The 14,286-nt window shown below is 39.2% G+C and overlaps 1 protein-coding gene across 1 annotated transcript in view; it reads right to left on the reverse strand.

Annotated features, from left to right (window-relative positions):
* pdss2 (prenyl (decaprenyl) diphosphate synthase, subunit 2) overlaps window positions 1-14,286 on the reverse strand; it is a 71,464-nt gene that overhangs the window by 29,782 nt on the left and 27,396 nt on the right. Inside the window, exon 3 of the mRNA XM_088938063.1 lies at window positions 1,731-1,929. Coding sequence (XP_088794189.1) covers window positions 1,731-1,929 — 199 coding nt within the window. The remainder of the gene's footprint in view (window positions 1-1,730; window positions 1,930-14,286) is intronic.

Here is a 14,286-nt window from a genome sequence, read left to right on the forward strand (position 1 = left end):
TCCTACCATCCCTAATTAAATGAATGTGACCATTTTCATTAGGTTTCTGTTTGTCAAATTAGTGCTAAAATCAAGCCATTGGTGCTTCTTAGCTCAGATGTAATACACTAGCTGCCACTAAAGCAGACTGGTGAGCTGTGCTGCATGATATACATTCACATTCACCAAAAAAAAGCTAAGCACTTCAAATTACTATGGCAGACTTTCAGTGTAACAGTGATTTTTATTCTAATCGGAATTATAAATCTCAGCCAGTAATAAACAGTACAAAGAATGTTTAAAAATCAAAGTGCTTCATAGGGCAATTAGTCTGCAGTCCTCTAATATCTACAGGGAAACGCCTGAGGAAAAATAATTGACTTTGCTAATATTACCCTTGGCAATAAGAAAACAGATTTGCATTTCATTATCAGTACCGAGTCCCTCATCTAATTGTTAGCCCCAAATGTGTACAGACATAAATGATGAGCTCAGAGGCCCTGATCAAAGAATCTCAGATAATTCATTGTGAGACTGAAAGAATTATTTACTTAGTAAAACTGACAGGTAATCCAAACTTGTAAAGATAATGCAAGTATTTCAAAAATGGCACTTGGTCTTAAGTCACATAGTGTACTAGGAAGCAATAAAATGGCAAAATGCTTGCTTTTCATTATGAAGAAATAAAGGCAAAGCACTTATTTTGTCTTTCATTGCTGCAGTCAGAGGAAGTGTAAGTACTAATTGGAATCTGTGAGCGAAACCTAGCCAAGTTCAGATTTTGTCATTGCTCTTGGAAAATTATTTGTCATTGAGTGAATCAGAGCACAGTTTTTTATTTCTTTTCTTCAGGGGAGGATCAGTTTATCTAATGCAAAAATTAACTAATTTTAGGCTAGATATCATGATCACAGTTAGGGTTAGGGCTAAAGTAAGGCTAGAATAGTGTTGAAGTAATTGTTCAGCATTGAGGTTTGGTTAAGGATATAGTAAGGTCTAAGCTTAAGAGCTAAGACTAAGTCTGTGGTGATGACTTATATTTGTAATTGTACTTCATACGAATCTCACCTATTACTGTAGATCTATACTTCACAGAAATAATGTCACAAAATAATAAAGAATATGTTGATCTTTCATCTTGTTTATCCCAATGGAAAAAAAAACAGATCTTGTGTTGTCCTTTGTCCTGTGATTCCTCGTCTCCTACCTAACCCCAATGTGCCAAACTAAACAAAAAGTGACAAGCACCTTTTTTTCCAGACATGGTTTAAGTCTGGATGATCTGTTAGGGGGCTGTGATAGCTTAAGTCTTCCTCAGTTCTCTCTATTATTATGAATAAAAATACAAAGCCCTTGAGCACTAAAAAATAACACAACCTAGGTTTCTACAAAGCATCATCTCCCAAACAGCTAGAGCAAGTTGTTTACATTTTTCCTATCTTCGGCAGTAACAAAGTGATTTAGTTTGTTAGGCTAAATTGGAATTCAGTTCTAAAGCATTTAATTGGAATAAAAGTCTACAGACAAGCTAACTCTTCACGACCAGGACTGGACACCCTTAACATACAGACACCAAACCTACTCTTCTAATTAATGGCGCCTCAAAGTTAAAATGCTACTAATACAGAATCTATAGCAGAGGTTAAATAACCACTTTTGCTTTAGTAATGCCTCAAATGTTAAAATTGAAAATTTCAAGTTTAAAAATATGATACTTGCACATGGGATGTGAAATGGAACTTATGCAATACCTTTGTGTTATTCAGTTGAGCCAGACCAGTACAGGCATTGGCTAAAAGGAAATCCCCACTTAACACTGCCATTTTGTTTCCAAACTCCATGTCCTTCAGGGGGCCATCAGAATTGATCCAGTCTTTCAGGTTCACTATCCCACGATGCACCAGGAACGCAGTGTGGATGAGCTCAGTTATCTCAGCAAGGTTCCGCTGGCTGCAAAACAAAGGAATTAAATACGCTAAGAACCTATAACCTGCACCCCAAAGAAGACCGCTAAAATTCACATTGGCATAGGATTTTGAAAACACCCACTTTAGCATATTCTAATGTAAATCTGTATAAAAAAACAACACTGTAAAAGGTGTATATTGTTCATTAACTTTTTGATACCAGCATCAGTATAAACTGTACATCTTGTTAAGTCACATGCTATATCATTTTACAGCTGCCTAGAAAAATGAAAGCCAATCAGATCCACATTGACATACTTAACACCTTGTTTAATGTAATTCAGCACTAAAAACTGTATCCTGGAAATATTCTGTTCTTGTAAAACTGAAGAAAGAACAAACACATTTAACTATATTTTCCTAAACACAAAAATATTAAATGATTGTAAAACAAAACAAAAAAAATAATTTACTTTTAGCTAGGTTATAAACACCTCTTGCGAGCACAAGCAGAGACGAAAGCGAGTTTTGCTCAGGCCCAGGCATTCCTGGCTTGGGTACAGCTCTGCTCTGCCAGCCTGCTTGGACGAATGTTTTCCAGGAAGGTTTATCTTAATTCCGCTCCTGTGACGGGCAGCCCATCAGCATTACAGGCTCCGGGCTGATGAAACGAGCCTCCTGACTAGAATACCAATGAGAAGCAGTGGTGGACTGAGGGGGGGGGGGGTGAAAAAAGGTGGTGTTGTACTGCAGCAGAAGATGCTTGGGCACAAGGGGATTCCGAGTGATAAGTACCGAAAAACGCTGCTAACTTCAGCGACGGCTCATTTCCCCAGCTGAAGGCAGCCATTAATATCCAGAGAAGATCAGCTCCACCTCTCTGACCTCTGCTAGTCAAGTGTGCCGATGACAGCCCTGTCTCTACATCGTGCCCACTAGGGCTTTCAACACTGCAGCTTCAACAGCACTCAGGGCACCCATGTGCAGCTTCAGAAAAAATCTGTCAGAGTGGCTTTTACCTCAGTAATGTATTCCACTGACAGCCATATTTAATTTACTATAAAAATCCATTTAAAAGAACCTTACTGTCAAGGAAAGGCACTCTGTAATACTAAAGTCCACAATATGAATTAGAAATAACAGCTAATCTTGATTATCAGCTAAGGGAAAGAAATTGATCTTTTAGAGCTGCTTGGCAGAGCTGTGGCAAGCTATAATCACATGTTGATTCAACCATTACATGAATAATCAGGTGCCTTTCTCCAAGAATGAATTGTTACAAAGAGAAATGAAAAATCTAACAATCAAGTGGAAGAGACAGAGATAGCCACTTAAACATCATGTCTTTCACAGAACAAAGGTGTTGAATACATTTCCTGATGAGACAATTAGATTCCCATTTTCCCTCTATCTCTGAGATTTTATTTTATTTATTTTTAGATATGGATTCTATTAATTAAACGACATCATTTTCCAGCTGACATTAAGATTCGTCAGTGTTCACTTCTTTAAATGGAATATAACTTAGATTTCTGGGCCACCCACAACCAGATCTTTGCTATCAGGCTTTGATACATGGATACACGATGTACAAAAACAAACCTATTCAGGAATCTAGTGGATGGACATAAAAAAGAGGGCTTAGAATTATGGTCCAAGACTAATCACCACTGAGATCTGACTGCAGTACACAATGTCTTTGCAGTTCAGCCTTCAATTCGGATTCAGAAGCTGAGCTGCTGCTGTTGTGTACCAGGACTGACCTCAGTCACAGCCTGACAGTCTAGGACAACACACTTTAACCCTTATTCTTAACCCCCCGCCACCTCCACTCCCCACATCACCATGTCAGACCAGAAACATATGAAAAGGGTGCTTCCTATAAATAGCAACCACTTCTAGTTGCATAGCAACACAGCAGCCTCGGATGCCATCTTTGTGAACTGTTTTGCGCAGTGGCATTCCAGTTCTTGATGGTTTACATCTCAATTTTCCAAAGATAGCATTATCATTTTCCATTGTACACACTTTGGTGCTGTGATTTCCTGTTAACGACTATTAAAAAAGTTTCGAAGGTGCATTCTAAGGGCTTCTGATTAAGCCTCCTGTGGCCACAGTACGTTCTTGTTATCAGTATGTCCCTCTGGCTGTGGCCCAGGCTGATAAGCTCCGTGTGCACTGCCTAAAAACTGTATTTCAAGACACACACTATTTTTCTGGGTAAGATAAAGGTGTCCATAATGTTTATCTCTTTTATTTCCAAATTAAAATGAAAATTAAAATGTTCACCAAGGTTAAAAATTTGCTTGATGCAGATTGTTTCTTAAAAGAAAATGTTTCTTAAAAAGAAAGTGTATACAAGTGTATAATGTAACTGTGTATACTTCACAGTTTGCATTAGAAATGTAATGCAATCAAATTTAATTTGTGAAGCCATGAAGTTGTCCTGTTACTGTATATATGGTAAGACCAGTTTCCACTCTTCAGGACAACATTGCCACTATTTGGAAATGAAACATATCACTGCTTTATTTTTCTCATTTACAATTTACTGAGCAGTAGATAAAATACAGCACTGAAGAATGAAGGTGGAGCACAAAGAATTACAATGTTTATACACTTTTTTTAAACCCATTTACAGTATTCATATATCTTTGCCCTCAGCCTAGCTGCAAAACATCCAAGCTGATGGTAATCGCCACAAGATAGTTTGAACCAAAGTACAGTACATATAGCTAGTTAAGCACAAGTTTGATTCTGCCATTTTACCTCTCCAAAACATTAAAAGGTCATGGCAATTTGATTGTAAATAAATGAAAGAAACCAGCCTTTAATTTGGAACTACATTTAAATGGAAATATTAGACACTAGACTTAATATTTAATGATTACTAATTTATGTGACTTTGACTTAATACATACACTCCCTTTAATACAGCCTGTTTGAGATCACACAGATCTTATGTCAGATTGCAGGACGACATATTGGTGTTCAGAAAAAAAAATAGGTACATTCAATGCTTTTTACATGTATTCCCTTTCCCAACATAAAAGCACCATTTGTAATTAATAATAATAACAACAACAACTCCTTACACTTATATAGCACTTTTTCTGGACAGTCCACTCAAAGTGCTTTACAGGTCATGGGGATTGGTAACAGCCAATGGGAACACGCCTACTCTTTTCGACAAACACCCTGGGATTTTAAACGACCACAGAGAGTCAGGACCTCAATTTTACATGTAATCCAAAGGATGGCACCTTTTCACAGCATAGTGTCGCCATCATTATACTGGGGCAATGAAATGTCTTTGCTACGAGCTCACAGGGGGGGGGGGGGGGGGGGTGTGATAATAATCACAAAATTAAAGTTACAAAATAAGGTAACATAATAATTGTGCAATAGAAATTGAATAAGATAAACTCAGACAAAACTCAATATAAATAGAGCTGCTATGTGTCCAGGGTGTATGCAATACACTATGTCCTAGTAGTGCAGTATGCCGAAAACACGTATGTCCATGTAGCCATTACGGGTACATTGGTGAAGAAACTGCAGCTTGGCTATTTAGCAGTTTTATTGCCTGGAGGTAGAAGCTGTTCCGTAATCTGTTGGAGTTTGATTGAATATTTCAATACCGTTTGCTAGACTGTAGGAGAGAAAACAGTTTATGACTGGGATGACTGGGGTCCTTGAGAATGGACCTGGACTTCCTAAGACATCTAGCTGAGTAGATATCCTGGATGGTTGGTAGCTCACAGCCGGTAATGAGCTGCGCTGACTTCACCACCCTCTGCAGTACTTAACGATCCCGGGCAGAGCAGTTCCCATACCAGGCAGTGATGCAACCAGTCAGGATGCTCTCAATAGTGCACCTGTAGAAGTTGGTCTGGATATGTGATGGCATGCCAAACTTTTTCCACCTGCAGAGAAAGAATAGGTGCTGCCATGCTGTTTTGACCACGATGTTGCTGTGGTGGGTCCAGGTTAAGTCCTCTGTGATGTTAACTCCCAGGAACTTAAAACTGCTGACCCTCTCCACTGCAGTCCCATTGATATAAATAGGTATGTGATCTCCTCCCTGGTGTTTCCTATAATCAGCGATCATCTCCTTAGTCTTGCTAATGTTCAGAGAGAGGTTGTTCTCCTGGTACCATGCTGCCAAGGTTTCAACCTCCTCCCAGTACGCAGAGTCTTCACCATCTGTGATCAGGCCGATGACTGTTGTATTGTCCGCAAACTTAATGATGGAGTTTGAGTTATGCCTGGCGACACAATCATGGGTAAATAAGGAGTAGAGGACAGGGCTAAGCACACAGCCTTGGGGGGCTCCAGTGTTTAGAGTCAGAGTAGAGGAAATGTTGGTGCCCACCCTCACCACCTGCGGATGTTCCATCAAGAAGTCCAGGATCCAATTACAAAGGGAGTGTGAAGTTCCAGGTCCTGGAGCTTAATGACAAGCTTTGAGGGCACTATGGTATTGAATGCTGAGCTGTAATCAACAAACGGCATTCTGTTTATACCTTATGTAAAGGCTATACATAAAGGTTTATACCTTTATATACCTTAAAAGTTTAATGTACTTTGCAGAGTATTATTTTCTCTTTCTAAAGCACATGCCTTTTAAATCACTTGGTATATTGGTGTCAGCTACATGTTTGGAGGTCCCAAGAAAAGCCTTTTCTTTAAATTGGAAACAATGGGCATTGTCAAAGGGTTTATGCAGCTATCCTAGATCCTTGAGGTAGATAACAATGGCCCAGATAAAAGGAGTTGTACTAATCATTAAAGCATTCTCTGTTTAGTCATTAAGTCTGCCATCTTAGAACATCAATATTGAACAGGTACCATCATTATATAACTGTGACTGGAGCATTCAGCCATGAAGGCCTCATGGCAAGATAAAAGACGCAGGTGGGTATCTCAGAGGAGAAAGGAATCAAGACTGGAGAAGTGACTGTGTTGCGAAAGACACCTCCTTCATACAGTCTAAGAAACCAAATTTATCCAGGTAAGCTGTACTGGAAGAGTCCCATACTCTTAAGAAAGGGTCTTATATTGTTGGCAATACAGATTTCCTTAGTGATGAATTATGTTGGAATAGGTTCCCATTTGTTTCCCTGTTTTAGAGGGTGATTTAGTCCTGGGAAGGATCCTTGTTAAATAGGAGACAGGTTCCCTCTTTACCCTTTCAAACACCAAGGTGTTTTAATTCTCAATGTAATGGAAAATTCTGCATTTTCTAGGTCTGTAAAAGACAGGGCTCTGGTAACTTACTGATCAGTAAATATCTGTATACAGCGCAAGATGTGTATGGTGTATCTGTGTCATTTATTGAAAAATAACTAATTTACTTGGTTGATGATTTTATCCAAAGTGACTTACATTTGCACCCATTTACAGTGCGTCTTGAAAGTTTGTGAACCCCTACTGTAGCTCTTTATACGTTACACTTTTACTATGAAATCCTTGTTTAATCAAAACTTGTCCTCACTTTTCTGTGTATTATTTAATGGAATTGATGCATTAACAGAAAATGAAATCAGGAAATAAAAATTAGTGCACGTGCAATAGTAAGTGAACCACAAGGTTGAAAAAATGATATAGTTAAAATAATTGGGTACTAAAGAGTCAATCACCAGGACAAGGTTTGGAATGCCCTCTACTACATACTGTAAGTAACCTAGTCAATTTGGTCTTACCCATACAGGTGAGTGTAATACACCATGCCATGATCAAAAGAGATCTCGTGCAACCTCAATATGGGTGTCATAAGTGCTCAACACTTTGGAGAGGGTTATAAAACCATAGCAAAATGTTCTGGAGTTCACTGTAGTGGTCTACTGTAGGACAAGCAGTCTACAAATGGAGCAAATATAAGACCATGGTGACTCTACCTACTGTAGATGTGGACGTCCTTCAGAATGACCCCACAGGGCAAAAGGAAAACTCTTACAGGACGTCCAGAAGAACCCCAGGACCACATCTTAGGATCTCCAGGCAAGACCTGAAGCGGGCTGTTCATGCAAGACAGCCAACAAATCTAGTGCAGCTAGAACAGTTTTGTGAAGAAGAATGGGCAAACATTCAATGTGAAAGCCTGATTAGTAACTACAGTATAGGAGACATTTGGCTTCTGCGACAGCTGCTAAAGGATGTGTCACCACTGAATTCTTACTGATGCACACTTGGGTCACTGAGTTTCTGTTCAATAAACATGTTTTATCAAATAAATAATGACATTTCTCTATGCGTGTTCATTATTTAGGTTATCTTCATTAAATTTTAGAGGTCAGATAAAACAGTTTTTTCGAGATAATTTGTCTAAGGCAGGTGAAAGACGAAGGGTTTACATACGTTTAAGCAGCACTGCACATGGATGGGTGGCTTTACTGGAACAAACTGGATGAGGGAGCTTTCTCAAAGGCACAAAAGCAGTGTCTCACCTGGGAAATGACCCCACAACCGTCTACATTCACAGCTGCCCCTAAAAATAAATCTTTGTCTCTCCTATGAAGCTTGACCCCGGCTATTACTGTATTAGTAAGCTGTGCCACTGAAGACAAGAACACGTGCTGTATAACACTTACCATTACTTACAATTTGCTTGCATCACTGATAGTTCTGTTATTCCTTGCTGTAGGCAGTGCTGTTGTACCTTGAGTGAGGTACTTTACCCCAGGTGTTTCAGTCCACATGGCTGAGGAAGTGGGATCCAGTAGTGTTGGGGGGGTAATTCCTGTGACAGACTAGTGTCACATCCTCTCTAGTCTGCTACACACAACAGAAACCAGGATGACCTCTGGCCCCATGAGACACTGTGGCTCTGTCTGGACTTTTCCTTTTCCTATATTTCATTAGCCAAAACCAAAAGCAAATTCAGCTTTAAAAATAGGTATAGCATTATGCTACAGGCTAGATGGATTTAGCTGTAAATCACAAAATTGATTTTAATAACACAAAGTACTGAAAAGAAAGCCATATGCTGTTTAAAGACAACTGTCTTCTGAATGCTAAACAGCTTAACTGAATGGTCATAACCTGTGAGCAAAGCTGTTTACACATGGACAGTTCTGATAAAACAGTATACATTATTTAGCAGCCATCGCAATGTAGTATGAAGCCTATTTGTTAGCTGATTACCATATCCCAGCCAACTATTAGCAGACTCTAGTCAAGCACGATACATTTTACAAATGCTGCATGTCAAATGGGAGGTGACAATTACAGGAGATATCAATACACATCATACCAAATGGTAATGAGCCATACTCAGAGGGCTAGCAGTCACAAAGAGAGCACCAGTTTAAATGAGTGTGGAAGAGGTAATGGGAAATGGGAAATTACTCAGTGCTCATTAGGAACCCATGGAAAGCTAGAGCAGGGGATTTTTTTTGTCTTTCAAAGCTAATGAATAGAACCATCATAAAACACTGCTTTTCTAGCTAAAAAAAAATCTATCTTAACGAGGTTAAAATAAGTTAAAATAGCATGCTTTATGGCATGTTTTAAACAGTACTGAACAACCCAAAATTGAAACCTCTCACCCTTTTGAGTAGTAATGACATGCACCCCTGATCAAAATCCACCTGGTGTTTCAGAATGGCGTTTCAGTTGACCAAATTAAAAATCAAAAAGCCAGCTGTTAATGTTTGGTATTAATGCAAGGGCTTTGTGCATAAATTATTTATTGGCAAAGGAGTTCCCTCTGCATTGCACAGAGCTTTTATTTTTAAAATAGATATGAAGATTTAAGTGGGCGGCATAGTGGAGCAGTGGTTAGCATCGCTCACTCGCAGCTCTGAGGCCCTGGGTTCAATTCCTGGGGTGCTCTCTGTGTGCAGTTTGTATGTTCTCCCCGTGTTCGTGTGGGTTTTCTCTAGATGCTTCAGTTTCGTCCCACAGGCCGAAGACCTACTGGTAGGTTAACTGGCTTCTGGGAAAGCTGGCGCAGGTTTGCGTCTGTGTGTCTGCCCTGTGATAGACTGGTGTCCCATCCAGGGTGTACACTGCTTAGCGCCTATTTGTGAGCCTCGACTAAAATTTGAAAACATTCTATCAAAAACCAAGCTGTTTTTGCAGGGTTCGGCTCCAATATTCCTTGTTACCCAGTATTGGATGAAACAGCGAGAAAATGGTCTGCAAAAAGGTTCTCAGGGCAGACTGAAACATTTCATTATAAAGCTACTGATGTTTCATGCCATCCACTCTTGTACCAAAGTGTATTTCAAATCATTCTCTAGTGTCTTAGAAATACAGCACCACTGAACCCAGCTATAAAGAGCTCTCTGCTTGCTCTCCACTCTAAAATCATCTTTAGCAGATAAAGAATCAGGATGCAAATTCAAAAAAAATATTTAAAATGTTCCGTTTTCAAAATGTCAGCTTTGAGGAAAAAAAAACTGTTTTATCTAAGAAAGCCTAAGTATACAAATATATATTTCCGATTCAGACAAAATCTTTAATTTACCCTATTTTTGTCTCATCCTAAACTGTTACATTTTATCAGTTGTCATGTAAAATAAATTTAAATGCTACTTGTTCCTAGCAGAAATACTGACAATTATTAAACCAGTTATAAATTGTTTCTACGGTACAATATTCTAGTGGCTGATCTCAGAATGTTCACTCTTGTCTCATTACTTAAATCATTATTGTAGTGCCATAAACCAGTAGCACTGACCCATAATGCTCATTGCTCATTGACACGGTAGCAAGGGCTACTGTGCACAAGCCTTCAACAACAGGTGTACAATTAAATGCAGAGCAGAGTCACATCTCATTATTTTCTTTCACTTCTTGCATGGGGTTCACCACTGCGGACACAAAGCTCTTCAGCCGCCTCCTACCATAGGCAGATCCACGTTGTCACTGGGGTGCTTCACAGTTTGAGCAAAATAAGCGGTATTTAGGTGTTTGAAATGAAATTCAAATAAACAGGTGTTTTTTCTTACAGTGTGTGCTCTGTAAGAGCTCTTCTGCATTTCGACAATTCAATACTTGGTTTAAAATCTACACAGAACTGGAAAGTTGTTGTTTTTTTAAAAAATTAGAATCAACTGTTTTTATTTTGGCACCAAAATGTAAGAAAAGCCATCTGTGTTTTTCAAGTCTTGACTGGCAGTTATGAACCCCATGACCACACACAGGGGAGAATGAGAACACACAGGAGGACTCCTCCCACCTGCCTACCGACGATTCAATTAACTTTGAACACATCACAGGGACCACCATCCCCATGCCAGAGTTCTGACACCAACTGGAGAAGAGGTATGTCTCTCACTGACAGCACTTAAAACAGGGCCCAGGCCAGCTAACCCCACGCTGTCCTTGGCAGTGCTCAGCCCACTGCCCATCACAACTTCTGCAATCCCAGTCACACTCAGCTAGTGACATGACCGAGGTGCAAGCAGCACGATCAGCGTGCGCCTTCACCGATTAAGGGGGGGGGTCTCTGAATATGTTTCTAAAAGTCAGAGATACCAGTGCTGTATAATAAAACGGAAAAACAAAAAAAACACTGTATGGCTTTGTGACCCCTGACCTCACCCAACTCAAAACAGATAACTGATTTTGTGCAGTTTTTCATATACCATAGCCTAGATTGGAATCTATATTTCCTGGAAGCTTTGTTTGGTGTCCAAAATTGGTTGAAGTCCAGCACAGATTTGAATAGAGTGGGTCAGGCAGGTGTTGTAATTGGAAGGGATATACACAACTAATACCATTACAGGTTTTATTTGAGACCGGATATGGTCTCCTGTTAATTACTACTAATTAAATGTCTGCATAATGAAACAGAATTCAATATTTTAATTAATTTTCCCAAATGGCCAATTAACACAACACAATTAACATTAAAGTGACGAAAACAGAGCTAAACAAACACATTTAATACTGAGCTGTACTATAGCCGTTTTTCTTTCCTGTGCGGCTGCCGATTTATCTACCACGCAGTGGAGAAGGCGAAATGTGCAGGAAAAGTAGATTAGGGTCTAGACAATGACATCAAACTCTAAAGCCAATTTGAACTCAATCCAGATTTACATGTTTTGAGCAGGATGAAGTCTATGGTTACAATCAGACAACTGTTTTACTGAACATTTCACATTTCATGGAATTACAATATAGGCTCATTTGAGAGCTTTACAATTAAATTATTTCTCTATCATGTAAGATCTTTTTGATTTCTGGAAAAGGTTATGACCATTCAACGGTTAAGTAGAGGTAAAAAATGGGCCTAACGATGATGACCTATACCATGAACAGGAGTAAGTCAGACGTTGCAGTAGTACTTGCTACTAATTCTGTACATTTTCAGCAATTCCTTTAATCAATCAGTTATTCTAAGGTATACTTGTCAATCTTAATCTTATTCTATGAACACTGCTAATAGTTCCACAACAAATCTTTCCCCTGCTTCTGTGACTTAATTACAATAAAAGGTGGGATTTCTAATAACAGCCCCAGCACATTCAGAATAAATATCAATAGCTTTTCCTATCTTGGCAATATCACATGCAATCTCAATTACTTTGTTACAGCTGACAATTCTGTAGCAATCTGCCCGCTAGCAATTGTAACTACCAGTAATTACCAAATGTAAAACTACCCTGACAACATGCACTCACATAAAATATGGAATGCACACAATAGAAAAATTGAGAATTGAGCCACCAGGCCCATGGAGAGTTTCCTCTCATGGCTCTGCAGGCATACAGCAATCCAGACCTGGAAACTACATGCCATTCAGCCCTGGGCTCAGGCCAAGCAAGGCAGCTGACTGGTGCCAAACAGTGCAGAATTTGCAGAATTATAGTGGTTTTGCGATATTGACTTATGCATTCTGGAGCAGAGTTAACAGTATAAATGGTCACTTAATATAAATAAGTAAACAAAGCCACTGATTTTTACCTTTGTATTACAGCTTTGCGGTGCAAATGCATCAACAATTAAAGGAAAATGAAACTTTTGAGTTAACCACAGGCTTTGATGTTCTAAAACATAATTTAGGCAAAGGCAGCGAGCGTGCAGCGAGAGGTATAACAGTTCCAAATCAAGCAATGGTATAACAGGGGAAAAAACTGTGTCTGAAGTGACTGCCGTCCGAGCACTGGAAGAATTCAGTCACTTCCTGTAGGAGCAGGCAATGAGACACTCCTGGGGTGTGGTTAAAGAAAAAAAAGCAAAGATTAACCGGACGCTTGTAATAGTTACTAACCAGACCGACACCTCACACCCACTGATGTGACTGCAACAGAGGTCTCACTAAAAAAGAGGTCATTGAAACACCACAGACATGGCCAAACATAACACTGGATTCTGGTAACTACTTGGCACAGCAGACACATAATACGCATATAAAATTGCCCATTTAAAGCACTATCCGTCTTCATTTTTTTCTTAAAAAATATGAAAGGGAACAGTCTTTTTCTGAAATGACATGCTATTTTTAAGCAGAGCACAAACCAAAGCTTAAAACATTAACCCATGTGAACAACCTTTTTTATTATTCTAGTTAACAAATCAGTTCTGTTTGTACTGTAAATAAAGGGACGATGCCAACACACCCCGAACCAGCTGATGGTGGATCTTTTTTTTCCAGTTGAGTACACGTATATCTTGGCTTATCATTATTGACTATACAAATGGAAGTAAGGTCCACATAATATGGTCAAAAACCTGTGAAAAGTTTCACACTTCATTCCCATGTCAGGAGAGTCTGAACTCCATATGCATCAGAACTCTGTATACAGAAACTTCTTTAGCAAAGGCAAAAAGGTTTTACCAATATATTATATTTCTGGATTAGTAAAGACTACTTCTGAAAGACTCACACTGTATTCAAATTTTGTAAGGCATCATGGAAATGGCAATGAACTTCAATGCCAGAAAGAAATCCGATGCTTTGAAGAAGGAAGACATTTAATCCCAAAGCAGCGCTCCAAAAAAACAAGCACTGACTACTCTGTCAAGGCTTTAAAGGTCTGCATATTACAAATTGACCCTAAACATTACAAGGAAGTTAAAGATATCCCCAGTGATGACCAGTTCATCTTGCCAGGAAAATTGTGCAGGATACGCCCTGTCATCTCTGAATACGACCTGAATAAAACTGATCTTAATTGCATCTGTTTCTTCCTCATTAAGGAACCATATGGTTTCCAACTGCTCTTCTCATCAATACAAGACGTGCATCTTTTTTTCCTAAATGAAATCCCTGACGATCATGGATGTCGGCTGCGCAGAGCTGAGAAAGCAAAGAACGGATTTTAGCGTGACTTCTCCCCTTCCCAGAGGGCTGAAAGCTGCATTCAACATGCAGCAATGTCAATGCTACCAAGACTTAATGGACCTGACTTTCTTTGTGTGGTATATGAGCCTCACTGTATCGCCA

The sequence above is a fragment of the Atractosteus spatula genome, chromosome 2, assembly GCF_055471065.1.
Source record: "Atractosteus spatula isolate fAtrSpa1 chromosome 2, fAtrSpa1.hap1, whole genome shotgun sequence".
NCBI lineage: Eukaryota > Metazoa > Chordata > Actinopteri > Semionotiformes > Lepisosteidae > Atractosteus > Atractosteus spatula.